Consider the following 27,008-nt stretch of genomic DNA (forward strand, 5'->3'; position numbering starts at 1 on the left):
AGCCAAATGAGGGCAAGATAAAGACTGATAAAATTGGGAAAGAAACATACCTGTTAATATGACACGTTACTAATGGAGCCATTCCATAAATGTCTATCAAGCCAGTAATAAAACACCCACTTATTTTTTGAGACGTTTCCTAAATATATAAAAGACTAAAGATTTTGATTATCAAAATAGCATCCCATTGCGATCCTGTAACCGATAATGGCACATGTATGTATATTCAAACTACCAAAAAATTAATTCTTAAAGATGCAGTAATAGTCCTTTAACAATTTATTTCCTTATCTTCAGCAAGCTGTGGTTTTACTGATTAAGTTAGTTTATACCACAAGACTGTATATTTTTCAGTTTAATAAGATAACTACGTGGGGAGCTTTCACTGACCTTTGAAAATCCTAGAAGCACAGTAAAGAAATACTTTTTTTTAGTCAAATAATGAAATACTTTTTAAAAGTCAAATTGTTAGCTGCCAAGCTCCAGGCAATAGTAGAGTGGAACTTACCTCCAAGGAGGGGGAAAAAAACAACTCCCAAGTGAGAAAAAGAGCTAAATTTGAATTAAGAGTTTCCAAAGAATTTGGCACATGAAGTACAACTAAGAGGGAATCCATCTCATAATTAACTAAAGCCCACAAAACTAAGCTGATGTAATACTTTCTTAGATAAAGCTGTCTTCTCCATTGCGAGGCAATTTATAACATAAATAGAGGATTAGTGTATTTAGTCCAAAAAACACGTTCGTATTGGAGTCCACATATTGTCACTAGCATGCCTCAAAGGGAATGAAATTTTATGCCCCTGAAAATTCTAAGGGTGATTAAAAATGAGGATTAAGTGTGAAAAAAAATCACTATTCTTCAGTTATACGTTAGCAGTCTATATGCAATGCCACATCTTTGCACTCAAATACTAATCACTGAGAAAATGCACCAAGATACTGCCAGGGAAGATCTGAAGATAGTGACTAGAGAAAGTTTAGGGATGTTTAAAAAACACAAATATGGTATGTCAAATCTACACATCCAATTGCGAACCATGAACTTTAAAGTTATACATTACTTGCCATTATTGTTCTTTCTAAACCTGTATGCTCTAAGGATTAAATCATAACAAATCTTAGTTGTTTGAAGAGGGACCTAATTTTTGGCAAACGAGCGCGAAGTCATCTGGAACCAAGATGGGTAAATAAGGCAGATAGACGGTCAACCAGGTTTCTGGTTTAAAAATATGAAATGGAGCCTATAAAGGAGATGATGTGGAGTGAATCTGACACCAACAGCAACCCTGAAGCAAAAAACCAGTCTCTAGAGGTGATTTTCTGCCAGCAGGCACCACTGTGCAAGGCCCTGCCACAGGACTCCTCCTCAGGCACCTAGTCTGCCACAGGTGGCCTCTGCCACTCCCAAGGAATTCCCCAAGCTACCCAGAGAATTCCTAGGTGGGTGCCCTCATTTTTGTGTGTTCTTTAAAGCAAAATCCTAAAGCTCCTAGAATTTGAATGCATCTTAAGGATAACTTTTATGTCTCCTAAATTTTCTTATGTTGGTTGAATGGATCCCTAAGGATAACTTTCACAGCTACTCTTAAATAAACAGTATTTTCCTATGTGGACAAACATACCTGTTGTAACCTTCCTCATACTACTTACTGATTTAAGTAATATGTTACTCTGGGTAACCTTATATCCTCAATTTATTCTCTCTGTAGATTTAGTTTTCCAATAAAAACAGTATGAATCCTGGCATACAGAAAATCCCAAAAGGATAGCTACCATGTGGACAAGGTCTATACCATTAAAACAGCATAACAATATGAGACCAAGAAGCTGATGACCACATACAGCACAACTGAATCAAGAAGCAAAATACAGTCTGTTGAGCATAACGCTAACCTAGGAAAACAAGCTTTACTCCTGGCTCAATTACAGATCTGCTAGATTTTAATTTTTAACATGTGTGGAGCTTATTTCAATAAGTAAAACATGACAACTGCAATCCACAATTTCAAAGTAAAATAAAACTGAAAATCACAAGAATGCAAAAAATTACACAAACAGACTGATATATCAGACAATTAAGCGTGGTTCTATTCCCAAACCTGACACTCCATCAATACTACTGCGTTTAGTTACTTAGTGCAATTTTATTGTGCAGGAAGGGAAGAAGGAACATCTTGTAGGATTCAAAAAAGGGATGTTGAAAGACTCTCCTATGGAGGCATACTGCTGCAAAATCCTACAAATTGAGATTACACACAGTGGACCAGACAAATTTGCTTAGTACCAGGCTGTTTTAATTTCCTCATAAGCTTAACATAGCTTTCCTTCCAAAAAAAAAAAAAAAAAGTAATCAACCAAGATCTTCTCTCCAAAGCAACCCGAGCTGATATTTCAACTGCTGCATGATACTATATTAAGATAGTAGAATATCTGAAGAAAAAGCAAAAAGAATAAACTCTGGCAATTTAACAGGAAGCTTTTTAATGACGCAAGAAGAGTTCAAGATAGAGTAAACTTAATATACATGCCCCGTTTAACTTCTTTTGCCGCCTATAAGGGATGTGGAATTTTAACCTTCCTAGTCGATATAAACTCAAAGAAAGCATGAAGATTCTACGTCTGCGAATGTTTACTTAACGCTGAACTCAGGGCTACAGGAAGTCAACTACTAAAGAGTAGTTACATTAGGCGTAGATATTTATAAACCAACTGCAGCTAGTAACCCAGGATTCAATTACAACATCAACCTTCATATTTCAGCGTATGGGCAAATTACCAGTGGAGTCAAGAATAAATTCATTCTGCCCTACTGGCGCTTTAGAACGGGTTGCACAATCCTGGGGCAGAACTGCCTTCGCCTAGCCCTAGAGCATCAGGTACTAAGCACTGTACTAAGTTAGCGTCAGGACATTTTAAAGCGGGAGGGAAACTCAAGGATCACCCGAACCAATTAAGCCAACCCATAATCCCGAATTCAGGAATTTGTCACGTCACTTGAGACCAGAGTGAAATTAAGTTTTGATCCCTTTGAGATCTCTTAGCGCACAAAGTCAGGCTATCACTGCAAGGGGAGTCCGACCCTGCCTCGAGAAAAACTACTTGGTGCGGACTCGTGTCTTTTCCGCCCACAGTGAGGGGCCGCAGCGGTCGGGTCGGGCAAGGAGACCCGGCGCAAGTTTGGGGGCGCAGCGGGGCCCGGCGGGGGCGGCGAGCGCGCGTCCCCCCGCCCGCTCAGGCGGCGTTGAGGCGCGAGCAGCTCAGCCAGCCTTGCAGAGGGAGCTCTCGGCAGCTCTGGGGTCCCTCTGCTCGCAGCCGCAGCAGCGCCGCCTGCGCCACTCGGCGGAGACGGAGACCAGCGGCGGCGACGCGCGGACTGGCAGCTACCGCCGAGCAGCCGAGCTGCCGGGGACGCTCGCAGGGCGGCCGGGTAGGTTCTGGGGACCCGGCGGGCTGGAGGATGGGCAGCCCGAGAGGCGTCGGCCACGGCCCGATACCCATACTGCACCGAAACCCGGCTACGGGCGCGGCGACAGTGGGTCGGAACCCTTGAGCGAAGCGGACGCGGAAGCCGGGCCGCGGAGATAGCCTCTCGGCTGAGGCCACCCGCTGCGGGAGGGGCAGAGGGCGGGCCGCGGCCGGGCAATCGGCCGGGCCAAGAGCCGGCCTCGAGGGCAGAGACAAAGGAAGGAAAATGGAGTCGCCGGCGCGCGGGCCTGTGTCGCCGCCGGAGGCCTAGCGTGCCGCCAGGAGGGAGGCCTAGCGGACGGGTGTGGGGACGGGGGGGCTGGCCGGGCCGCGGCGGCGACGGGCAATGGCGGCGGCGGCCGCGCCGCAGCAGGGACGGTAGAGGGAGACAAACACCCCCCGGCGGCGGCGCTGGCGCCGGGCTGCAGCCAGCGCCGACCGGAGCGGCCCCATCGTGACACCTAGAGGCGGCCCGCGAAACCTCCTCCACCCCGGGCCCCCTTACCTCCGCGCCACACCCCCCGCAGCGCCCGCTCCGCCGCCGCTCCACCGCTCCGGCCACCCGGCGTCCCCGGCCAGCTCTGCGCACCCGCACCGGCTACCACCGCCGCCGCTGCCGCCAAAGAAGCAGCTCCGCGCACGGTTTAATCGCTCCACAGGCTCGGACACAAAATGGCGGCGGCGCGGTGCAGTGCGCCTGCGTCGGCGCTGCCGGGGCCGCGGGTGCTGATAAGGGAAGGGACGGGTGGGGGGGCCGGCCGGGCGACGAGTGGAGGGCGGGGGAGGAAAGGTGAGGGGAGGGGTTGGCGCAGGGCAGCATGGGAGGCGGCCCCGGGCGCCAACTTTCAAAAGCGGGCGCGATGGCGTCACGGGTGCGCCGCGAGTCGCGTCACGCCGCACGCGCCCTCCCGCGCCCTCGCCCGGTCGCGCGTGGACTCTGCGAGCGCCGCGGCGTCTGGGCTCTAGCTGGGTGGGGCTTCTTGGGCGGAGGCCGCCGCCCTCCGGGCGGTCCGGGATTCCCGGGCCCGCTTGACCTGGTTTCCCAGCCGCAGTCTCCCGCCTGAATCCGTAAAGGGGGGAGGGGAGGGTGTTTGGAGGAAGCGCGCGCGGGGCTAGCCGTGGGGCTAAGGCGGCTCTTGGGCCGGGCCCCGCCCCGCTCTCCGCCCTAGCCGGGCCGGACCCGCCCTCCGAGCGCGGCACCGCAGCCTGCCACCGAGTAAGGCCGGGTCGGTCCCCGCGCAGTCCCAGCTCTTCAGAAACAATCCAGCGCCCGAAAGCGACGGCAAGAAGGGCTGTCTTTGCCCAGAGGCTTTTGGGGATCTCTCCGCCCTAGAAGAGGGCCTCCTAAAACCGGGTGCGAGACTAGAGGGCGAAGGCCTCTTCTTGGTGTCCCCAGGCCACCTCAGCCCGGAGAGGCCAGCGGAAGACCAGACGATGCTTTTATACGATTCTAGCAGTTGTCTTTTGCCGAAAGGACTTTCTGTATTCAGCGCGGTGTAATTCTGTATTTTAAAACGTGCATTTCTTGTCTTGGCCCTGAGAGCTGTTAAGTTCTCTGTGGGCGGAGTCCTTCAGCCCCTCACAGTGCGGTCGCCCCTCCCCCTCCCCAGGATGCACCTGCCGACTCTGCGCAACCAACGATCAAGTTGATCGAGGGCTGACTGACTGGAAGATGTTCTGGTGGCTCCGGGAGTTGGGAATCTGACTCAGGACCGTATTCTCAACTCCTTTAGATATCACGGACAACAAATGGACCCAGCGTAAAGCGGACAGCTTCTGCTTTATTCAGCTGATTGCTCCATTATGAGAATGCTGCACCAATATTGACAGATCTTTTTCTTTAAAGGGAATTAGAAATCTGGATTTTTAAATGTGAAATCTCCTGATATTTAGATGTTGGCAACTAAATCAGATGTTTTTAAACTGCATGAGCTGATTAAACCACAAATGTGGGCTGTCAGTTAATGACTTCTGACTAGGAGGAAGGAGTGAAGAGAAGTTCCAAGGCCAAATCCTAGGAACTCCAGCATTTGGAGATAGAATAGTGGGGAAGGAGACTGAGAGGGAGCAACCAGGAAGGCAGAAGGCAGGCTCATCCACAAAGTGTTGAGTTATGGAATCCAAGGGCAGAGAAAGTTTCAGGTAGGAGGGGAATGGTCAACTGTGTGTGGTGCTGCTGAGAGGTAAACTTGGGCCAGAGACATGGCTATTGGATTGGTCACCTTGGAGGTCACTGGAGAATATCATTGGTGACCTTGGCTTGATTCATGTTGGTAAATGTGGACCTGACTAGAATGGGTTGAAGAGTGAAAGGGAAAGTTAGGAAATAGAGACAGCACACATAGGCAACATGACAAGTTTTGCTGTGAGGGGAGCAAAGAAATTTAGGGATACCTGTAGAAGGATATGGGGTCAAGGGAGGAGATGTTTTAAAAGATGGTGGGTTCTAGATCATGTTTATGTGCCATTGGGAGTGATACAAGGGGGAGAAGTCTTGCTTATATAGGAGTGAAATCCGTGGAAGGATATAAGGAAACCAGGAGGATTGACCTTGGATAGGAATAGGATGCTTCCACTGTGATAATTAGGGTAACAAAAGTGAAGATGGGGGCCCGCCTGGTGGCACAGTGGTTAAGTTTGCACACTCTGCTTCTGGTGGCTCAGGGTTCCCAGGTTCAGATCCTGGGTGTGGACCTACACACTGCTCATCAAGCCATGCTGTGGCAGGTGTCCCACATAAAGTAAAGGAAGATGGGCACGGATGTTAGCCCAGGGCCGATCTTCCTCAGCAAAAAAAAAAAGAGGAGGATTGGCAACAGGTGTTAGCTCAGGGCTTCCTCAAACACAAAAATGTGAAGATGGATGCAGGGGAGAGGGAAAGCAAGCTTACGGCTTTCCTATAGTTAGGACTGCCTTGGTGGCATTGGGTACCCTTTTGAAGTTTGTGATCATGAGTTTAAAGTTCAACCAGTTGGCCCAGTGTGTGGTTTTTCTCCAACATTCACCTGCTTGGGTACAGACATGAAAAAAAGGATAATTTGGGTTCTCAATGCTAGGACCCAAGTTTTCTGATTCCTAATCTCAGGTTCTTGCCTTATGTGATTAGCTACTATTCTAGAAATGTGTGAAGTATTTGGAAAATTTATATGTGACCCCTTTTTCTAGAAACCAAATGATCTCATTTGTCTCTTATGTACCCCTTAGGACTCAGGCATAAAGAAAAGGCAAACTTAGAGAAAGGAAAATTACCAAATGGATTCCTTTGGAATATCTGCATTTTGCATTTTCTTCAGTCCTCCACCCCAAATAGGTTCTGGTATACTTAGGAACTATGTACTAGAAACAACAAAATTGATTTGCACTTAGCTTCTTTTTCTTTCTAGTACCTTTAATAATCTGATTAATTCACTTTCTCTAAGACTTTACCTCAACCCATCTTCCTTTAAGAATAAGCTACAGGCCGGCCCCGTGGCTTAGCAGTTAAGTGTGCGCGCTCCGCTGCTGGCAGCCCGGGTTCGGATCCCGGGCGCGCACCGACGCACCGCTCCTCCGGCCATGCTGAGGCCGCGTCCCACATACAGCAACTAGAGGGATGTTCAGCTATGACATACAACTATCTACTGGGGCTTTGAGGGGAAAAAAATAAATAAATAAAATCTTAAAAAAAAAAAATAAGCTACAAAAATGTTTTCTAAGGCTTTAATGTGGGCAAATATAAAGCAATGTATTTAGACGGGAAAACCCTCAACTATATTTACAATTGTATTTACAGCTGCTGTAGTCTGAATATTTGTGTCCCCTCCAAAATTTGTATGTTGAAATCCTAATGCCAGATTTGATGGTATTAGTAGGTGGGGCCTTTGGGAGGTGCTTAAGTAATAAGGGTGGAACCCTCATAAATGGGATAAGTGCCTTATAAAAGAGGCTTCATAGAGATCCCTAGCCCCTTCCATCATGTGAGGACACAGCAAAAAGGCAAAGGCTGTGAACCAGGAAGGCGGCCTTCATCAAAATGCAACCATGTTGGTGCCTTGATCTTGGACTTTCCAGCCTCCAGAACTCAGCAATAAATTTCTGCTGTTTATAAGCCACCCAGTCAGTGATATATTGTTATAGCAGCCTGAATGGACTAAGACAACAACTATATTTATATTATAGCAACTATATTTACAACTATATGACCTCTGAGGCATCAGTTAGAAGCCAGGAATGGGGTCCAAGTGGCCTTGGAGCCTGCTTTCTGAAGACAGATCCCATGTGCTGCTCTGACACAGGCCTGAGAAAATACTGAGGATCACTAGGAAGGAACAAAAGGAAATGTTTTCTTTCCCTTGTAGGAAATCGTGATGTGTCCTTCTTCATGGAATGGGCTCCAAAGACCAAGGAACAGAAAGCCAAACCAAAAGGATAGGATGTTTCAGGGTGGATAGAAACAAGCTGAGAGAGAAAAGTAATATCATGAGAGCCCGTGAAACAGTTGGGATGATAAAAATAAAGATGAGTTTGTTCCCTGAAGTACTACCCCAGACTATCTCATCAATGAGAACTACAGTGATTTAAAAGCACTCAGTGGCTTAAAGAAGTGTTCTTCCCAAGGACTGTCTCTTAGGTTTGTAGTCCACAGGAGTTCAGGATATTATCAGCAGAAGGCTCTCAGCTTACCACATGGCACTGGTGAAGTCACCACATTCCAGGATCTGGCCCTCAGCCTCACAGGCAGGACCAGAAATGTAGTCTGTATCCTGAAAGTGGATTGCTTCCTTAGGGATTCGTCAGGTTCACAGGAGCTTGATGGATAAGCCTCTGCTTATCACTGTTTTACTAACTGGCAAGTGGACCAGTGCTCTCATGCTGGTAAAAGGCATGTTCTCTCCCTATAGGAGAGTGTCCTGGGAAGCCAAATTACTAGAAAGCTTTGGTGAGCAGTTAATTAGAGTAAGAGTTGTTAGTTATATAACTTAAATGTTTAATATCGCCCTCTCTGGATGCTGGATTCAGATTGTCCAGCATTCAAGTCTTGTCTTAGTCTCTTATTAGCTGTATGATCTTGGGTAAATTAGTAACAAATCAATTGCAGGTTTCTTCTCTATAAGATAGGACCATAATTGTGCTTCACACAGTGGTAAGTATTAAACGAGAAAATGCAAGTAAAGCTTTTGGCACAGTTCTAGGCACTAGTAATCATACCATAAATGTAAATTATTGTTATTATTTCTCTTTATGCTTCTTGTTACCTACCCTCACTCCCAAATCCACTTTTTAATGGACATGCTCTTTCTAGATTCATTAATAGAATCAGTTACTGACTAGGCTTTCGTTGGCCTGGGAGCCATTCTTTCTGGAAAAGGTGTACTTTGTGCTATAATTCTCAAGAGGACAATTCTATTTCCAAGATCTTCCTTGGCTCCCACTGTTGCTCCATGTAAAGCTTGCAATAATCATGATCATTTATGTGGTTTTTTTGGGGGGAACTCTTTAAGTAAGAGAATCAATAAATGAAGGAGAGAGGTGTTGATTTTTTTAAGAAACAATGAGCAAGAATCTTCCTGCCTGCTTTGGGGATAAGACCTAAAGTTACACTTGAACATTCCTGTTGCCTCTGTATCTCTTGAGGATATGTGTGAGATATAATCCAATTCTGCAAACATTTATTGAGTACCTGCTGTGTTCATCTCCCTGTTCTAGGGCCTGGGGATACAAAGATGCCCCACAATGTGTGTCTTGCCCTTGAACTCAAAGTTTAAGTGGTCAGACTGGTTAGAAAATGAAACAAAACAAAACCAAAAAACAATTAATGCAGTAATTATTATAATGGGAATAAGTGGACTCATAGATAAACAAGGAAATCATTTTCCAGGAGTATCTTGTTTCAGCTGGGTGTTAATCAGAAGGCATTAACAAGCAAAGCAAAGGAATGTAAGGTGAAGAGCCATAATCAAAGGCATAAAACACAAGAGCGTTAGGGGGAGAGCAAGTCATCCCACACCACTGGACTAGGGAGTAAAGTAGTGATGCTAAACCTTATAAGACATTTGGAAAGCTTTCAATGTCAACTGACAAGGCCAGCCACTTTCTCCTAACATTTTAAAGACCTGCCCTTCTACATCCTCTCCTACCCAGACCACAAGAGTTTTTTTCCTTATTGATGTCTGCTTTCTTCAGACCCCTGTAAAAGCCATATTTACTTTATACCTCTCTGATCAAATTACTGCTCTCTAAAGGACTTTTACCTAGACCCACATCTCACATTTGAGAAGTAGGTTATGTTTGTTCTCTGCTCTTACCTGCATTTTTCATGCATGCATTGATCACGCTTTAATAATCCATCTTATCTGTACATTTTTCATTTTTTAAAACACCTTCATATCTGCCCTTTCAATTGATGTTCACAGCTCTATTTGAAGAGCCAGGCAGTTTTGTCCTAAACTCAAGAAATGAAGTGACCTGCTCAGAGTCATCCAGTAACTTGTTGGCAAAACCAGAATGAGTACTCAGATCCTCCAGCCCCACCTTCTCTCTCTTCCTGTTCTTTCACTAGCTGCTCAGAGCTCCTCACTCTGTCAGATAACATTTCCATTTTTATAGGGATCCTCTGAGATGATGCTTTAATTCAGGGGCTGCTTTGGAAGGGGAATGGGAAGGGAGGTCTATCAGGAAGGCTCTGGGCCTCTCTGCTCCCCCATCCTCTTCCACTTCTCCAAATTTTATGTGATTTGTTTAGGGGGAAAAAGGTTTCTAAAAACAGTTGGACACTACTGCCTTAACCCAAAGAAAGGGATTTAATGGTGGAAGTATCAGGCACTTGGAAGGCAGATAGAGGAGGTATTTGGAGTGATGAATTATTAATCTGTCAGTATGTCCTGAATAACTGCACGAGATCCAGGTCTATCCTCCAGGCTAGATAATACTGGAGATAGATGATGTCCCTAGCCCTCGAGTGCCTTATACTCGTCTTATGTTATCTGGAGGGGCCAGACTAAACCTCGTAAGCATTGGTATGTAAAAGCCAAGGATAGAGAGGCAAGTAAAAGGTATGGGCTGCAGGTATGGGAGGAACAGGTTTATCACTGGACATCACAGTAGTCATAGGAGACTTCACAGTAAAGCAAGAATGACTTTCAAGCTTCTGCCTTCAGCCTACTCACTTCTCTTCTTGCCTTAGATCTACATATCCAGCTTCTTTCTGGACACTTCCTCCTGGATAGCTCCCAGGCTACCTCTATGAGCCTTGTCTCTTTCCTCCCAACCTGCTTCTCTAGGGCTCCCCCTTTTCAGTGAAAGATACCACTATCCATCCAACACCCAGGCCAGAAACTGGGCTTCATTCTCTCATCTCCCACATCCCATCAATCACCAAATCCTGTCCATTCTGACTTTGGAATATCTCTTCACTTCACTCTAACCTCCTCTGCATCCACGCTGCCTCCACCCTGGCCCAGGCCACTATCACTTCTCCTAACCACAGCTTTGGACTCCTCACTGCTTCCTGCCTTCTCCCTCCACATACCTGCCAGAGCGACCTTTCCAAATCACAGATGTGATCATAAAATTCCCCTGCCTCAAGCCCATGGATGGCTCCCCAGTGCCCTGGGGGTAAATTCCAAACTCCTCACCACTCCACAAGGCCACCATGACCAAGCCTCTGATCAACTCTTCAGCCTCTTTGTTTTTTGTGAGGAAGATTAGCCCTGAGCTAACATCTGTTGCCAAGCCTCCTTTTTTTACTGAGGAAGATTGGCCCTGGGCTAACATCTGTGCCCATCTTCCTCTACTTTATATGGGAAGTGGCCACAGCATGGCTTAACAAGCGGTGTTTTGGTCTGCGCCTGGGATCCAAACCTGTGAACCCCGGGCCGCCGAAGCGGAGCGTGCGAACTTAACCGCCACGCCACTGGGCTGGCCCCTTCAGCCTCCTTTCTAACTACCCCTTCTGGCCCCTGTGGATTCAGCTCGCTTGCCTCCTCCACCAGTCTGAACTCAGTTCTCCCTTCCTATATTGTCCCCTGCTCAGGCTTTTATTCCATTCCTTAATTGAGATCCCAGTGGTGAAAGCGTGTTCTAAAGAGCTGTGCTTCATGGGGGACTCTGGGGAGTGTTTTCAGTGTCCAGGCTTTTTTCTGCATTAAAAACTTGGTGCTTTCATACTGGAAATGTTTTCAGGTTGTGTTTGAGATAAGACCAAGACATCAGTTAGGGAGCTGGATATAGGCAACCGGGAGCTACAGACAAGTTTTAGAGATATTCACCTAAAACTAATCTTGACCACTTACTCTAGTTGGCCTTGGTTGCTGGGGATAGTAAAGGCAGATGCAGCATGGTTAAACAGAGAATTGCCTGGAGCACATGTTAAAAATACAGATTCCCTTGCCCCAGACCTCTGAATTTGAATCTCTTGGGCCCACCCCATGGCTTGGCGGTTAGGTGCGTGCGCTCCGCTGCTGGCGGCCCAGGTTCGGATGCCGGTCGCGCGCCGAGGCACCGCTTCTCCCGCCATGCTGAGGCCGCGTCCCACATACAGCAACTAAAAGGGTGTGCAACTGTGACATACAGCTGTCTACTGGGGCTTTGGGGAGAGAGAAGGAGGAGGATTGGCAATGGATGTTAGCTCAGAGCCAGTCTTCCTCAGCAAAAAGAGGAGGATTGGCATGGATGTTAGCTCAGGGCTGATATTCCGCGTGCGCACACACACACACACAAAAAATTGAATCTCTAGGGAAGTTCTCAGGTGACTCTTAGAACTAGGTAAGTTGGAAAGACCTAACTGATTTCTTTTATAAGAAATACCCACAGTAAGCAAATCTATAGAGATAGAAAGTAGATTAGTGGTTGCCTCAGTGTTGGAGTGGGGCCAGGGGGATATGGAGGCCCGGGGATGAGCTTTTGGGATTGGTGAAAATGCTCTAAAATTGATTGTTGTGATGATTGCACAACTCTGTGAATATACTAAAAGCCATTGAATTGTACGCTTTAAATGGGTGAATTGCATGGTATGTAGACTAAATCTCGATAAAGCTGTTTAAAAAGAAATAAAACAAAAATCTGGAACTAAGCTCTACAAGGGAAGGCACCAGTCGTCTTCCCCAGACTTGAGTGGTGCCTGTTACCTAGTAGAATAGTCAGCAAATACTTATGGATGTAGGGCCGGCCCTGTGGCTTGGTGGTTAAGTGCGCGCGCTGCAATGCTGGTGGCCCGGGTTCGGATCCCGGGTGCGCATTGAGGCACCACTTCTCTGTCCATCCTGAGGCCGAGTCCCACATACAGCAACTAGAAGGATGTGCAGCTGTGACATACAACTATCTACTGGGGCTTTGGGGGGAAAAAATAAAAAAATAAATAAAATCTTAAAATACTTATGGATGTATATATTGGAGGCTACAAAGTAAATAAGCAATTGTAATCGGGTGTGATTAGTATTATACTAGGGAAAGCACAGGCTCCTGTGACAGGAGCGTAGTGGTGGGGCAGCTTCCCAAAGAAATTTGTGATGTCTGATTGAAGCCTGTCAGGTGAACAGGCATTAGCAAGGCAAGATGAGGGGTGGAAAGAGTGAACCATGGAAGGGCAAGCAAGCCCTGCAAGCAGTTTGGTGAGGCTCCAATGCAGAGTGAGATGTTAGGTGGCAGAAGTGAGGCTGAAGAGGGGAACAGACTCAAAGGGCTTTGTGAGCCAGGATTTGGGGGCTGGAATTTTCCCTAAGAGAAAGAGAGCCTATAGTGGTAGATTTATGTTTTAGAAATCACTCTGACTGCACCTTGGAGAATGGATGGAAGAGGGGCAAGACCAGAGGCAGGAAGCCCATGAGGAGGCAGTTTTAGTGTCTAGGTGAGAGGTCAGTGTGTCCTGAACCTGAGTGGTACCAATAGGGATAAAGAGAAGTGGACAAAATTTAGAAATATTTAGGGCATTTAATTGAGAAGATTCTGATGGCTAGGATGAGGAGACAGAGGCAAGAGTCAAAGATGAGGCCCAGTTGTGTGGCTTCGGTACCTGGGTAGTTGGTAACTCCAAGAGCCCTGGAGGAGAAATGGGTTTTGAGATGTTGAGTTTAATTTTGAGCATGCTGTTCAAAAGGAGGTATCTAGTCAGCAGTTGGATGTGGAGGTCTGGAGGTGAGGAGAGAGCCATGTCAATCATTGGCATACAGCCTCAGCATATAGATGGAAGCTAGAGGAATGGGTAAGGTGATTCAAGGAGTGTGTTTTAAGAGAGGAGAAAAGGGTCTAGAATGAAATCCTGTGGAGTGATGTTTGTAAGAGAATGCTTGAGGAGGAGGTGGAGGAGAAGGCTGTAAGGAGATTCAGAGGAAATAGCTAGAAACGTAGGTGTGAGCCATGGCAATTCATCTGTTTATTCAGCTGCTCTAAGTCAGCATTTATTGAGGGTCCATATGCCCTGGATATATTCAGAGACAAGTGAGACTTGACCGTTGACATCAAACTCAAACCGTGCCATCACTCCATTGCAACTTTCTGAAACAAGAAGCCCTTTTCTTGCAGGCCAATGACAGTCTTATTTCCTAAACAATAGAGTGTTCTTCCTTACCAGTTTGTATAGGTCCTGGAGTCCTTCCCAAGCTCACCATCCTGTATTACCCAGGCCCAAAAGAGCCAGCTCCAGCAGCCAAGCCAAGAGGCTTCTGTCCATGGGGGATGGATGGCCTGAATAGGACACTCCAGGGCTGTCGGGGTGGGGGGCGGTGGAGGGAAAGGAGGGAGCATGTCATATGGGTTCAGCAAATTGTACCCACACACTAGGCACAGAAACACACACGAAAGGCACCCCTGCTCCGCTCTGTGGGCGAGACAAAGAAGCAGTCCTCTTCCCACATGCCAACCCATCTGCTTCTTTGCCTTCACAAACATGCCTTTTTTTTCTTTCTTCTTTTTTTGGTTCTCTGAAGCTTTGAATACATGAGGAAGAAAAGTGGGAGACACGAGGAAAGGTAAGGTTGGAAGAGGGCAAGAGGAAAAGAGGAGAGTGGGGGAAACTCCAGTGACCACCAACACAATAAATCATATCCTGGACTACCTCTGCCTGGTCCGTTTTTTGCAGTGCATGCTTATCAGTTCCCTTTGGGAAAAGCCCCAACAATTGTGGCCAAGGCATGGCTGTGGCCTCAATGGACTTGATTGATGGCGCGCTTCTCACTGTGTCACAGGCCTTGGAGGCCCACTTCCTTCTCTCCCCTCAAAGAGGCTGGCACAGGCTCCACAGGACAGCTGGGCACAGGCTTTCCCTGCCCTGCTGTCTTTGACTCCTGATGGTGTCATCAATCTCCCATCAGCTGGGACAGCAAGCTCCCGACTGTCTGGAGTCGGGGCAGCAGGAATGAATGCCTTCCTGAACCAGCATGACAGTAGGGTAGGAGGTGGGGGGAGTGCTGGGAGCAGCTTTGCCCTGTGGGAAGACCTGTGAGACTATGTGTGTCTTGGAGGAGGGGAGGGTGTACAGGAGGGAGGACAAGGGCTCTCCCTGCCCTCCACCACCTCAAAGACGTGGGCTGGGGCCCGGGTGTAGGAGCCCATCGAACCTGACTTCAAGTCACTGAGGGAGAGGGGTGGAGTGGCTGTTCTATGGTTGACTCACAGTGCTCTGAGCTAGGTAGGCTTGATGGAGCAAAGGCCTGAGGCTCTTTTTGTCTTGGCTTTGACAGTCCTTCACCTGTGTCTGGCTGTGCTCACAGTGCCCACTCTGACCCTCACACTCACCCTTGGCTAGAGCTGAATACTAGGTTCTGCCCTCAGGACCCTCTTTGTAGAGAACAGAAAATTAGGAGCCCTACCCTTTCCCACCATTAGACAGCAGGGATGAAGGGCCACTCAGATTTTCAGTTACAGTCTCAGTTGACCTCTAGCTGGAATGATATTTTTTCCATCCTACATTTCTTGCCCAGGCCGTCCTCTCCTATGGATTAAGCTGTGAGCTCGTGCTGGCCCAGTCACCCGTCTGCACTTTCCCAGGATCTGGTCAGCCAGTGTTCACTTCCTCTTTCCCCACCACACAGGCTACGCTTTGGATGCAAGTGTACAGTCTTGGCCTACCAGTGGGCCTCTTGTGGTGCCTCAGGCCTGAGGGGCTCCTAGGGGTGGTTCTGAGACTGCAACCCTCTTGCAGGGGCCCTTGGGGCAGGCCCAAGCTGTGGCCAGCTTTGGGTGCTGGCTTGGTTTCTATCACTTGTTTACCTTCTCCACTCCCTGCCACCCCAGCCGACTACCCAAAAGGCTGAGCTGCACACTATCCCTACCGTACCACCCTTTAGTGACAGAGAGAGCACAGAGCTGTGTCAATGCGCTGAGAGCTGTTTGCCCGCCCCCACCCCCACTGCCACTGCCACCCCCACCCCCACTAGTCTGGAATGAGCCACCTGCATCCACACACAGGTGTTTCCTGTGCTCCTTCCTGTTGCCGTTTTTTCTGCTCAGCTTGGCTTCCCCAGCAGGTGGTTAAGTGCCCAGCCAAACCTCTTCATACACAGCCCTAAAACACTGGGGGGCAGGGCTCCCTGGGGATCTAGGTCACCCCCACCCCCAGGGGGGACTGTTGGCACCTCATTGGCTCTTCCTGAGTGCAGGCGCACACACTTTCCCCAGTGTGTCATGCTGCTGTGCTACTGCCACAGACATTGGGACACCAGAGGGGGCTGAGGGAGTGGGGAAAGCCCTGCCCGTGCACTGTCTCCCTTGCCCCTGGATAATGAAAGCTCTGGAGGGAGAGGGGAAGGGTGGAGGGCCTGTTTCTCCAGCCTTGGGTGTGGGCCTCCCTCAGGCCCTCCTTAGAACAGGCCTGCCATCCTGAAGTCCCACCCTACCCTCAAGTTCCTCCCATAGAACTCTTAACCTTCTGACGTTTATACACTCATGTGTCAGGCAGCTCTGGGGGAGGTGAGCCCTCTCCCTGGAGCCCTGCTTCCCGAAGCAGCATGGAGCATGGGGCGGGTTGGCCGGCTGTGGGAGGCCACTGGGTTCAGTCAGGTTTGTTATTACAGAGAAGAGGCAGCTCAGGGAGAGGAGGGACTTGCTGTTTAGGGTCACAGGGCAGCCATCCAGTTCTCCTGCCTCCCAGGCCCCAGCTCTTCCCCTCTGCAAGGATCTCCTCTCTCTCAATTACCCAGCCCTCAAGGAGCTCCTTTGCTCAGCCCCCTCTGTAGGAAGCTGCCTGGGCAGAGGAAAGACTCAGAAGCTTGGTCCTGACAGGGTTCTGCTGCCCCCTGGTGGCCATAAGCTCTAGCCACCACCGCACTTTCTTTTCCTGCCTGCTTCTTTTTGCCTCGGGGCAGTCATGGGAAGCTAGCTGCTGGGGAGCTGTTCCCAGGAATGGCACCTTTGGGCCTTCTCTAGGCCAACTCCACAGTTTGGCTCCAGCCCGGGCCTGTAGCTTCTAGACCCAGGGCATGCCCAGCCTGCAGGCTGAGCCTCCTCAGCAACATCCGCCCACCCTCTTCCTCTGCCCTCTTCTCCAAGCCAGTTCCAATCTCTGGGCTCTCTTCCACCTGGATTTCCGGGGCAAAAGCACATACCATTGGAGTGTGGACACACTAGTGTCAGGAAGGGCCACAGCCAGAGGCCACAGCTGGAACAGAGGGTCAGGAGTGCACCAGGCTATGCCATGTAGGAAAGGCATTTTGCTTTATTTTCTGTAAAACTCTGTAAATAAAATACAAAACCAAGGGATGTAATGGGGCAGAGGCAGGATGGCCAGGCCCGGGACACTGACTTGTGGCAAGTGTGCTGAGCCGAGGCTGGGAGGCACTTGACTGCAGGCACTGACTCTACCAACCCCAGGGGCAACAGAAGAATATATTAGATTTTCATTGATTGATAGGAATCTGTGGGGGAGGTTTGTCTGGAGCCAGCCCTCACCCTCCCTGCCAGTGCCTGGTAAGCCCTGCACGTGGGGGAAAGGGGCACTGGGAGCCTGTGGGTAGGGAGTTTAGAATGCCGTGCTGGCCATGCTGCCGGGCCCAAAGATTCGGGGCAGGGCGTCCAGTGACTCCTCCAGCTGTCGATGGGCAGATTGTCCTTCTTCCCCTGTAATGAGTGAGAATGGGGTCAGGAGTAGCTCTAGCCCCATCCTGGTCCTCCTACCCCTGACCCCATCTCACCCCTACTCCCCTCAGCCAAAATGTCCCAAAACTCGACTTAACCGTTATCTCCCATCCCCCAGCCTCACCACACTGTTGCAGGCTCTGCCGAGCAGCTTCCCTCACGGCTTCTGTGTCCATCTGGCACAGGTACACCAGGGGCTCAATGCTCTCGGGAGCCTACCGGGGGAGGGAGCATTGAGGTGGGCCCAGTGGAACAGGTGGGAAAGGCCCAAAGCCCAGGGCTGGGGGCACCAGGAGGAGAAAGAAAGGGTGGATGGGTAGGCAGTCGTCACCTTGATGCAGCCCAGGGCCAGGCAGCCAGCTACTCTCGTCTGCACATCCTCATCCTCAAGCTGGTCCAGGAAACACAGTAGGGCCTGGGTAAGGGTGGGAGGGCACACTTAGCCAGACACTGGGAGCCTGGGACCCCAGCCTTTGCCCTCAAGGTAGCCCTGCCCAACTCTCACTCTTTCCCGGAAGGCAGGGCCCAGTGACAGGCTCCGGAGCTGGGTACTGACAGCAGCCATGACCTTGTTGTTGCCATGGACGAGCAGGGAGCTGAGGGCCCGGAGCCCATCCCTTCGTAGCCTCCCTTCAGGCGCCAACCTCAGGGCCTTCAGCACAACAGCCTGGTCATCTGAGTTCAGATTCCGCACCAGAAACACTGAAAGAAGGAAGAGGGCCTTGGGACAAGGGGGCAGGGCAAGGAGCCTCCTGGGGTGAGATCTTTTGTATACTAGTGTTCTCATCCACACCTTCAGACCCACCCGTAGGGTCAGGCCACTTTGTGATCAGGGCACTGCCTCACCCTCCTCAGCGGTCTCAGTCACATAGCCCTCCATGGAAGGGCTGTCCAAGGATTCGACGTAACTCCAGAACTGGAAGATGGTGAGCTGCTCTCCAGGGCCTGGCTGGGGTCTCCTGGGCAGCTTCTGCCCCAGGACATCCTCCAGGAACTTGACACATACTGTGGGAGGCAGTGCCGCAGGCCTCAGGGTTTGGATGGACCCAGGCCTTAGAGAGAAGAGTGCTCCCACTTCAGGCTCGGGTCCAGGGGCCCCCTGTCCAAACCCTACCCATCCAGGGTATTGTACCAAGGCATGAGCCTTTGCTATTTCTTCCCAGTGCTCAGCTCAGCATGTCTGTGTGGGGAATCACTGGGGATCTGAGAAAGGAGGGCAGAGGGGGCATGTAGGCAGCCCACGCACCAGCCTCTGCTAAGCCTGGCTGGCGCAGGGAGAGACGGGCACTGTATTGATTGCAGAAGGTGAGGAGCACCCGCTCCACAGGGCAGATGAAGGGGCTGAGTCCCTCTGTGCACTGGTCCCAGAAGGTCAGGAAGCCGGGCCGAGAGACTGAGAACTGCACCACTGTGAGGAGGTGTAGGAAAGCATCAGCAACAGAGCAGGCAGGTGGGCAGACAGGTATAGATGTGGTAGGGCAAGGGAGGAGCTTCAGGGGAGACACCAAGCCAGAGCCCACAGGGCCTTTACCTTCCTGGGCGGAGGTGGCAGGGATTTCCCATCGCCTGCTAAGCTCGCATACTGCCTCAATTACTCGGGCCTCCCGCAGCAGCCGCTCCAGGGCCCATGCCTCCTGGCAGCGCAGGGGCCCAAATGTGCCCAGTTTCTGGAGAATAGGGGTGGCCAAGTAGCTCAGACCTCACGGTAGGGCTTAGGGAGGGTGAAACATGGGGACTACAAGTCCCAGCATGCATCAGGAGAGGCTGTGGGGAGCCAGAGTGCAGGAGGTGTTCTATTCAGTAAGATTCAGATGCCAGGACCCTGGGGCATTGGGAGTGGAACTCAAAGGAGGTGTGGAGGGCCAAGATTGAAGTGCAGGGCTCCCTGGGGTAAGAGGCTGCAACAGGAGGGTGGGGGGAATACCACTAGCCTCACCAGCAGGAGGCGACTGCAGTGGTACAGGTGCTGGACCAAGGCAGCGTCCAGAGCTGGACACTCTGTGCTGAGGGGACGGGACCTGAGCGAGTCGAGGCTGTCCTCAGCCCCAGGCTCCGGGCTGCTTGGGGGCCTGAGAGAAAAATGGGGTCAACCACCCCAGGAACATGCATCACCATCTGGTCAGCAGTGTATTTTTATTAAGCTCCCCCCATCCCAGAATGGAAGAACAGACAATGCACAGATAACAGACAATGGATAAGTTCACAGAAGACTTCAAGGAGGAGGGGGCTGGGACCAGCAGATGTAGCGGGGGTCTCTAGAGTCTGCCTGACAGTGCCACCTCCAGCTAAGACCACTGGGACCTCCGGGGCTGGGGTGGGCGGGAGTAGGGTTGCAGGCGGGATGGTCTACGCAATGCGGACTGCAAGGGGTTGTGGCCCAAAGGACACAGGGCACGGGGCCGTAACCTGGGCAACAGCAGAGTGGGGAAGGGCCAGGCATGACCCTTAACTGGGAATCGGCAAAGCCTGCTCTGGGGCAGACAGCTAAGGGGCTGGGTTCTCCGGAGCAGCCGGGATCCACGAGACGGGGGGGTTGATGCTGGGGCACCCAGGGTTGATGGAGAGGCACTGAAAGGGCTTGTTCATAGGGTAAGTCCAAGGTGAGGCCAAGGGAGAGAGGAGGAGCTGGAGGCTCATAAGCTGATGGGGACCAGCTGGGGAGGAAGACATTGCAGGGACGAGAAGAAGGGTGGTCTGAAGCACTGGGGACACACATGGGGTTGGAAACGTGGGCATCAGGACACATGAGGAGTACACGGAAGGAGTGAACACAAATGTACCTGCCAGTAAGTCCATCCCTCCTGCCCACCTCCAGTCTTGCTGCTGACCTCATGTGCTCCACTTGGCCCCACCTCACCTGTTCCCCTTTCTCACCTTTCTTCACCTGGCACTCATCTTACCTCTTCCCCCTCATCTAGTCCCGTCTCACCTAGCCCCCCTCACCTGTCCCTAGGACCATCATGGTCTTCATCTTCATCCTCGTTGAGGAAACTGAAGCTCTCCAGTGCATGCTCCACAGTGATGCTAAGACTGGAGGCCCGGCTTCGAGTCAGGCCTTGTCTCTGCTGGGGTTGTGAAAGGAGTCAGAGCCACCGCCACTGCCTGGCTGCCCTCCCTGTGCTGCTGCAGCCCAGCCCGGCTTTCCTCACCATGAGCAGACTCTCCAGCCGGGTCACTTCCTGCTCCAGGCCTTGCAGCTCAGGGAACTGGCCACGATAGTCATCCAGGGCAGCCATTAGGGCCCCCAGTGCCTCCTCCAGCCTCCTGTCCCCAGCCTCTCCAGCTGCCCCTGGAACTGGGGCCTGGGCAGCCATGGCCAGGCTAAAGTCTGAGTGCTGGGGCACAGGGGCTAGGGATGAGGGAGGAGGGTTTGGGCTCTGAAGGATGGGCTCTTGGGGGTCTAGGGAAGGGCTTGTGAGGGGTTCCCAACTGGAACAGGTATGACTTGGGTAAGAGGTGCTGGGGGCTATGAGGTCTGCCTGAGTGCAGGGAATGGAGGCTGGGGGGCTACAGGACAGGGGATCAGTGCCTGGGAGAGTGGGGTTTGTGTGTGCAGAGGGGCTGGGGAGTGTGGCGAGGTCTAGAGAAGTAGAAGGGCTTACAGTTATAAGGGTGGGGCTTGTGACAGGATGGGTGGGGCTCCTGGTGGTCTGGACTGGGTCCTTAGCATTGGGGATAGGACATGTAGTGGTGTGAGTTGACATCCTGGCTTTGTGAGTAGGGCTTGCAGTAGTGTGGGTGGGGCTTGCAGAAGTGTGGGTGGGGCTTGTGGTGCTCTGGGCTGGGCCTGTAGTATTGGGGGTAGGACCTGCAGTTATAAGGGTAGAAAGCATTGGCTTGTGGGTGGGGCTTGTGGTGGTCTGGGCTGGGCCTGTGATACTGGGGTTGGGGCCTGTAGTACTGAGAGTAGAAAGCATGAGCTTGTCTGTGGGGCTTGTGACAGTATGTGTCAGGTTTGTGACAGTGTGGGTGGGACTTGTGGTGGTCTGGGCTGGGTCTGTGGCACTGGGGGTAGGGCCTGTAATAGTGAGGGTAGAGAGCATGGGCTTGTAGGTGGAACCTGTGGTAGTGTGAGTGAGACCTGGAGCACTGTGGGTAGGGCTTATGGCACTACAGGTGGAGCTTGTAGTAGTGTGGGTAGGGCCTGGCAGTTCAGGAGAGCTAGAGTCTGGGGCCTTATGAACCAAGTCTAGGTGTGCAGTTGGGGCAGGGTCTGTAGACACGTGGGCAGGGCTTGTTGTACTAAGAGTGGGACTTGTAGCAGAATTGCTAGGGTCCAGGGCAGGAGAAACAGGACCAGGGTGTTCCCCAGGTGTGGGATCTGGGTGTGCCGGTGGGCTAGGTCCCCGGGATACGCATTCTAGGCCCACAGCCTCCACTGAAGCCTCAGCCAAGGCAGCATCCACACTGGCCTCACTGATATGGCTCAGAGTCCGGCTGTAGGGGGCATGCCCATTGGCCAGGGCTGGGGCCATGGACCCCTCCTCATCCATAGGTCCAGAGGTGGGGGTCTCAGGCCTACGGAAGGCGACTTGGATGGGCAGAGGCTCAGGCTGCTGTACCAGGGGTCTGGGGGCTGAGGAGTGGCGGGCAGCACCTGAGAGCTGTGGGCTGGATGAGTCATCTGAAGATTCAGATGACAGGGACCACGCCGTCCCATTCTCCAACTCTTCCTGTCGCCTCAGCATATTCTGGAAGAGGGGAAAGTGCATTTCAGGACCACCCCAGGGAACCCCTGAGGGATGGTGAGGCCTGAGCCTGGGCTGTGACTCACATAGAAGGCCTGTTCCCGAAGTGAGGGCGTGTCTGGTGGGCTCTGGCTATAGGTGGAGAAGCGCTTGGTAACTGTGGAGGCTTTGTTGACAGTAGAAGCGGCTGAGGGCTGGTCATCCTTGTCGAAGGGGCTGGGGAGGGAAGAGGCTGTTAGCAGGTGCCACAGGCCCCCTGCCCTGTCCCCAAACCCCTCAGCCCCACCAACCTCCATGTAACTTCCAGGCTGAGCTTGATGGTGCCGAGGTCATTGATATCCACTGCCACAACCTGGGGCAGGGCAGCAAATAGGTCCTTGGTCTCGCAAGAGACGGTGCCTACAACTACGTGGTTGGCCAGGCCTTTCAGCTCTGTCACCTGTAGCCAAGAATGCATCATGGGGTCATGAGATCGTGGGAGATGAGCGGTCTGAATTTGCATAAAGGTTATGTGATGGTGACAGGGTCATGGGGCCATGAAGAGCTTATAGGGATTGGAGTTCTCCAGGTAATGGGGCCATGGAGGCTTGAAGCAGCCTGGGAACATGGGGATCACAGAAGTATGAGTTTGTAAAGTCATTGATGTCATGGGGGTCACAGCCTCATGGGGGTTCAGGGGGTCAAATATTTATAAGGTCAGAAGATCATGAGGAAATCACAGGATCATGAAAGTCATGGGGTCACACATTCATAGGGCCATGGAGGCAGGCAGGGGTCACAGGGGTAAGGGTCTCAGGGTCATAAGGGGTTCAGAGGATCATGAAGTCACAGGATCATGGTGTCCTGTGGTTCGGGGCAGAGACATCACCTTGATGGACAAGAATTCCGTGAGCAGAGGAAGAAAGACGGTTTCCTCACTGTCCCACACCTGCTTTCCGCTACCCTCAATGCGGCCCCGTAGTTTCCAGCGCTGACGCCCATATTTCATGCAGATCTAGGGAACAGACATGATGAGGCAGCCCTTCGTGTCATGTGTCACTCTGCCATCCCAGCCCTTCCTTGCACATCCTCATACCTCATACTGATCGCCCACACACAGTCTGGCGAAGCCGGCCAGCCCTGGGAGTGTGGGAGAAGGAGATGAGCCATGTTGAGGGGTCTCAGGCATACATTTCCGTCTCCCCCACCACCAGTCTGCTCCCACAACTCAGTACCTTTCATGCGGAGATGGAACTCGCCCAGCTGTGCCTCCAGCTCACTCTCCAGCAGACACATGCTCTGGGAGGGATGGGCAGGGACAGGAAGGGATCAAAAACCAGTCCCTTCTCACCAACTCTGCCATACCCTATGCCACCCAACCCTCACCTCTGTGTACTCTCGATGCCCCCGAGTGGCCTCAGCCAGGCTGTCCCGGGCCTCGCGGCTCCCTGGGGACCCAGTGCTGTAGGCACGGACCATGTTGTAGGCACCATCCCGGAGACGTCGCTGGACACAGTACGCCTCATACAGTTCGTCGATCTGGGCAGGTGAGTGGGGTGGCAGTGGGGGAATTGAGACTCACTACTGGGGCTGCTCACCCAGGGCCTAGCATCCTCCCATCTCCTTATGATATCCAATCCCCCACCCCACTCCGCATGCACACATGCATGTTGCACATGTACCTTGCTGGCATGGAACTCCAGCCGTCGCAGGAAGCGTTCAATGGACTTGACTTGCTGGGGGAGAGGTGCATGAGGAGGGGTCTGAGGCCCAGGGCCCTTTACCCTCCCCATGCGCCAACCTCTTCCAACACCATTCTCTATACACTCACCTTGTCCAAGTCATACAGGAAGCCCTGCAGGAGGAGATGAGAGGGGGCACTTAGGAGGTATAGGAAGTATTCGAGCAGGGGCACTTGCCCACGTAGACCCATCTAGCTCCTCTCCTTCACAGCCTTCCTCCCCCTCACATTACAGTCCACAGCCACTCCAATCAAAGCAGGGGCTGACCGCCCCCCCCCCCACATGCCTGGCCCTTGGTGGGTGCTGGTGACACAGATCTGGTCTCCGAGACCCCTCCAGCTCCCTCCCCTGGGATCCCTCCCCTGGACCACCCTCTTTCCCGCAACCCCTAGGAAGAGAGCTTTGTGTCTCTTCATGCATGGTTCTCTCTATTGGAAAACTCCTAGTCATCTTTCAAGACTCAGCAGAAGTGTTTCCTCCTCTGGGGAGCCCTGACTTCTTCCCCAGGAAGAACCATGGCTCTCTCTCAGTACCACTACAACATAATCTCCTGTTCTCTATGTCTACGGAGGTCCAAACCACCCCTCTGAAGCTCCCATGGGCAGGCACTGGGTCCCAGGCGGAAAGTGTGCACAGCTTGGGGAAGCTGAGGATAGAAACCTCCCCACTCTTTCCTGATATCCCCTTTTCTAGTCACACCTGGACTAAATCACTCCAGAAAACAGCTCTGATGTCACCCAGGGCTGGCCCTGCCCAGCCCCCCACACCACAGGGCAAAAGGCATTAGTCCAGGGCATCCTTGCCAACCCTTCACTCACCAGGCGGGAATTCCTCTTGGACTCCCTTATCTGCCCCTGGAGTTTGTCCTGCTCCTGTTGGTGCACTTCCAAGTAGGCCCTGGGGAAAGGGGTGACAACAAGAATTACCTTACCTTTCCAGCCTTCAGATGTCCACGGTACAGACAGTGGGGAGAGGGTGTGGGACTGGTGAAGGTTCCTACTAGAGGAAAGGGGATGGGGGCTTGGGGAGGGATCCTGGGACAAGGTGTTGAGAGGGAATTACTTACGTCAGGCCCCGCTTGAGTGCAGCGTACACCAAGTCCAGCCGCTCAGGCTGCGGGACTTTGGGGGCTGGGTGAGCCACGGAAAACATCCTGGAAACTCGGGAGAGCGCTGGGGGCTTCCGTGGGGGCCCCGGGGGACTGAAGGCCGGGAAGCTCCTGAAGAAGAGGCTACACTCAGCAAGGGACGAGAAGGAGTCCCCCAAACCCTCACTGCACTCCCAGTCCCAACCCCATCTGACTCTCTTGACCCCATTAGCCCCCCTCCGCTGCGTACCTGGGCCCCCGCTCGTGGCTGCTGAGGACGCCTGCGAAGGACTGGCTCCTATTGACCCGGGCGCTGAGCAGGCGGCGCTGCGGCCGCACCGACAGGGACATCATGGAATGAGTCCGCGCGGGGCTCCCTGGGGGTGGCGAGGACGGGTTTCCAGCGCCAGTAGGGCCCTTGAAGCCTCCACCCCGCGGCCCGGCCTCAGTATCTTAGTCCTGCCGGACACGGCCTGACGCCGGGATTCCGACAGCCCCGCCGGCCTTGGCGCTAATGACAGGGCGGCCACGGACGACTCGGCCTCGGACTCAGCGTGGCCTCCGCTCGGCCCCCACTTCCTGCCGAGGTGCAGGCTCCGCCTGCCGCGGGGCAGGAAGGGGGGTCGCGCGGGGACCCTCTCCCGGCTGGGAAGCGGCAGGAAAGGGGCGGGACGCGCGAAGAATGTGCGGAAGCGCCTGTTTACCCGGGGGCGGGGCGCGCTCCCCGGCCCAGCCCCTGACCTCTTCGCCCCAAGTAGACCAGGAGCTCCCGCGCCCGCACCCCGCGAGGCCGCAGGAGGTCACGGGGCGGGGCGCGCTCTCTCAGCCCAGCCGAGCTGCCCCACAGGCCCGACCTGCGCGGGTTTGGCTCCCGCGACCCACCCGCTCTGAGTAAGCTGCTCCCCTCCAGGCCCCACCGGCTCCCAGGCGCCCAGACATCAGAGCCCTCCCTGTGCCCCGAGCCGGGGGATTCCCAGAGTGGGGGGCAGTGCCGAGAAGTGCTCCGCCCCCTCCACTTTCCTGCGACTCGGACCTGGAAACTGAGTCACAGACGGACACCTCCGCCCGCGCCCGTAGCGGGAAGGGATCCTCCGCAGACCTCCAACCCGCTCCAGCGAAACGCGCGTCCCTGGCCCCCAGAATCCGGCCCGCACCCACTGGAGTCAGCCCCGGAGCCTTCGCAGCCCCAGACGGGGTCCTACCTCTCTTCTTGGCGCTCATGGTAGGTCTGGGACAGCCCCCCACCCCCCGCGCTTGCCCCTCCCAGTGTCTCCGCCGGCCCAGGGCCACTCGGTGCCGGCCCGGCTGGGCTCCGCGCTCGCTCCCAGCGACTCTGGCTCGGGCTTCAGCTCCTCCCGGCGCTGCCCCCCGCCCAGTTCCTGCCGCCTGACTCAGCCCGCCGGGATGGGGCGGGACTGGCCGGACCAGGGGGGCACCGAGACCTTGTCCCGCCCGGTTTCTGGGAGGGGTGACTGGGGTTTCCCCTAGGGGAGGAGCCTGACGGAGGTTTTCTCGACTGGGGTCAGAAGTGTGGGTAAGGGGAGTTGAGCTGGGCGGCGGTGTATATGAAGGGATAAATAGAATGAGGACACTGAGTGGGGGCTGGATTGGGTGCAGTTAGCATGGGGGGCTCACAGAGTGGCTGTTGAGGGCTGCTGAGAGAGAGCTGAACAGAGGGCTGAGATTTGGGGTTCTGAGTGTGTGAAGGCTAGAGAGTGGGGTCTGAGAGAGTGGAAGGAAGGGCTAGGGGTGATGAGTGGAGGGACTGTGCCAATGGAGAGCAGAGAGTCAGGCACTGAGCATGGGAGGCTGAGAAGAGAGAGGGGCTAAAAGTGTGGGGCTGGATCAACCCCATTATTATGCGTGGCTGTCCCCAGAAGGAAGCAGAGAAGGAACTGGGTGCAGTGTCCCACAGCCCCATGCACCACCCCCAGCCCTACACCCAAGGAGGGGGTGCTCAGTGTGGGCACTCCCTCTTCCTCCCAGGTCTCAGGGAAG

General features: G+C 52.8%; 3 protein-coding genes and 1 pseudogene across 9 annotated transcripts in view; 2 read left to right on the top strand and 2 right to left on the bottom strand.

Moving 5' to 3' along the window:
- CTCF (CCCTC-binding factor) overlaps positions 1-4,202 on the bottom strand; it is a 48,034-nt gene extending 43,832 nt beyond the window's left edge. For 2 of the 5 annotated variants that reach the window (XM_087420101.1, XM_087420104.1), the window contains exon 1: positions 3,974-4,200. The gene's annotated coding sequence lies outside the window, so the exon portion shown is untranslated. Of the gene's footprint in view, positions 1-50; positions 3,153-3,973 lie in introns of those variants that run through there. The other 3 variants (XM_087420103.1, XM_004431731.3, XM_087420102.1) reach the window with 3 other exon arrangements.
- Positions 1,778-14,150, top strand: LOC147913114 (uncharacterized). The gene is made up of 3 exons (XM_087419629.1): positions 1,778-1,788; positions 3,135-3,430; positions 5,079-14,150. The coding sequence occupies exons 1-3, from the start codon at positions 1,778-1,780 to the stop codon at positions 5,171-5,173; spliced, it is 402 nt and encodes a 133-aa protein (XP_087275755.1). The 3' UTR covers positions 5,174-14,150.
- Positions 14,151-17,070: 2,920 nt separating this feature from the next.
- On the bottom strand, positions 17,071-25,377 carry RIPOR1 (RHO family interacting cell polarization regulator 1). Of its 3 annotated transcripts, none has more exons than XM_014788468.2 (21): positions 25,261-25,377; positions 24,990-25,142; positions 24,742-24,820; positions 24,013-24,036; positions 23,864-23,917; positions 23,568-23,720; positions 23,417-23,480; positions 23,278-23,321; positions 23,131-23,196; positions 22,493-22,641; positions 22,289-22,418; positions 20,664-22,205; positions 20,458-20,579; positions 19,451-19,583; positions 19,046-19,181; positions 18,761-18,922; positions 18,361-18,519; positions 18,020-18,216; positions 17,846-17,929; positions 17,639-17,729; positions 17,071-17,496 (listed from the first exon to the last, which is right to left on the bottom strand). In XM_014788468.2, exons 1-21 carry the CDS (start codon positions 25,362-25,364, stop codon positions 17,399-17,401), a joined length of 3,744 nt encoding a protein of 1,247 aa, XP_014643954.2. In that variant the 5' UTR covers positions 25,365-25,377; the 3' UTR covers positions 17,071-17,398. The 3 variants fall into 3 exon arrangements, with proteins under 3 accessions (XP_014643954.2, XP_087276226.1, XP_014643953.2); XM_087420100.1 differs by having other exon boundaries at positions 20,458-20,576; positions 23,071-23,196; XM_014788467.2 differs by having other exon boundaries at positions 23,071-23,196.
- Positions 25,368-26,498, top strand: LOC147913115 (uncharacterized; annotated as a pseudogene).
- Positions 26,499-27,008: the final 510 nt, after the last annotated feature.

The sequence above is a fragment of the Ceratotherium simum genome, chromosome 30, assembly GCF_057802395.1.
Source record: "Ceratotherium simum simum isolate JZ-2026a chromosome 30, ASM5780239v1, whole genome shotgun sequence".
NCBI classification, from domain to species: domain Eukaryota; kingdom Metazoa; phylum Chordata; class Mammalia; order Perissodactyla; family Rhinocerotidae; genus Ceratotherium; species Ceratotherium simum.

Excerpts from the sequence above, each read along its gene's own strand:
- LOC147913114 (XM_087419629.1), top strand. Across the intron at positions 3,431-5,078 it reads GACGCTCGCAGGGCGGCCGG|GATGCACCTGCCGACTCTGC; the intron begins GTAGGTTCTGGG and ends CCCCCTCCCCAG.
- RIPOR1 (XM_014788467.2), bottom strand. The coding sequence starts at position 25,364 with ATGATGTCCCTGTCGGTGCGGCCGCAGCGCCGCCTGCTCAGCGCCCGG. Across the intron at positions 23,721-23,863 it reads TGGAGTTCCATGCCAGCAAG|ATCGACGAACTGTATGAGGC; the intron begins GTACATGTGCAA and ends TCACCTGCCCAG. Across the intron at positions 17,497-17,638 it reads GCAGAGCCTGCAACAGTGTG|GGGAAGAAGGACAATCTGCC; the intron begins GTGAGGCTGGGG and ends CACTCATTACAG.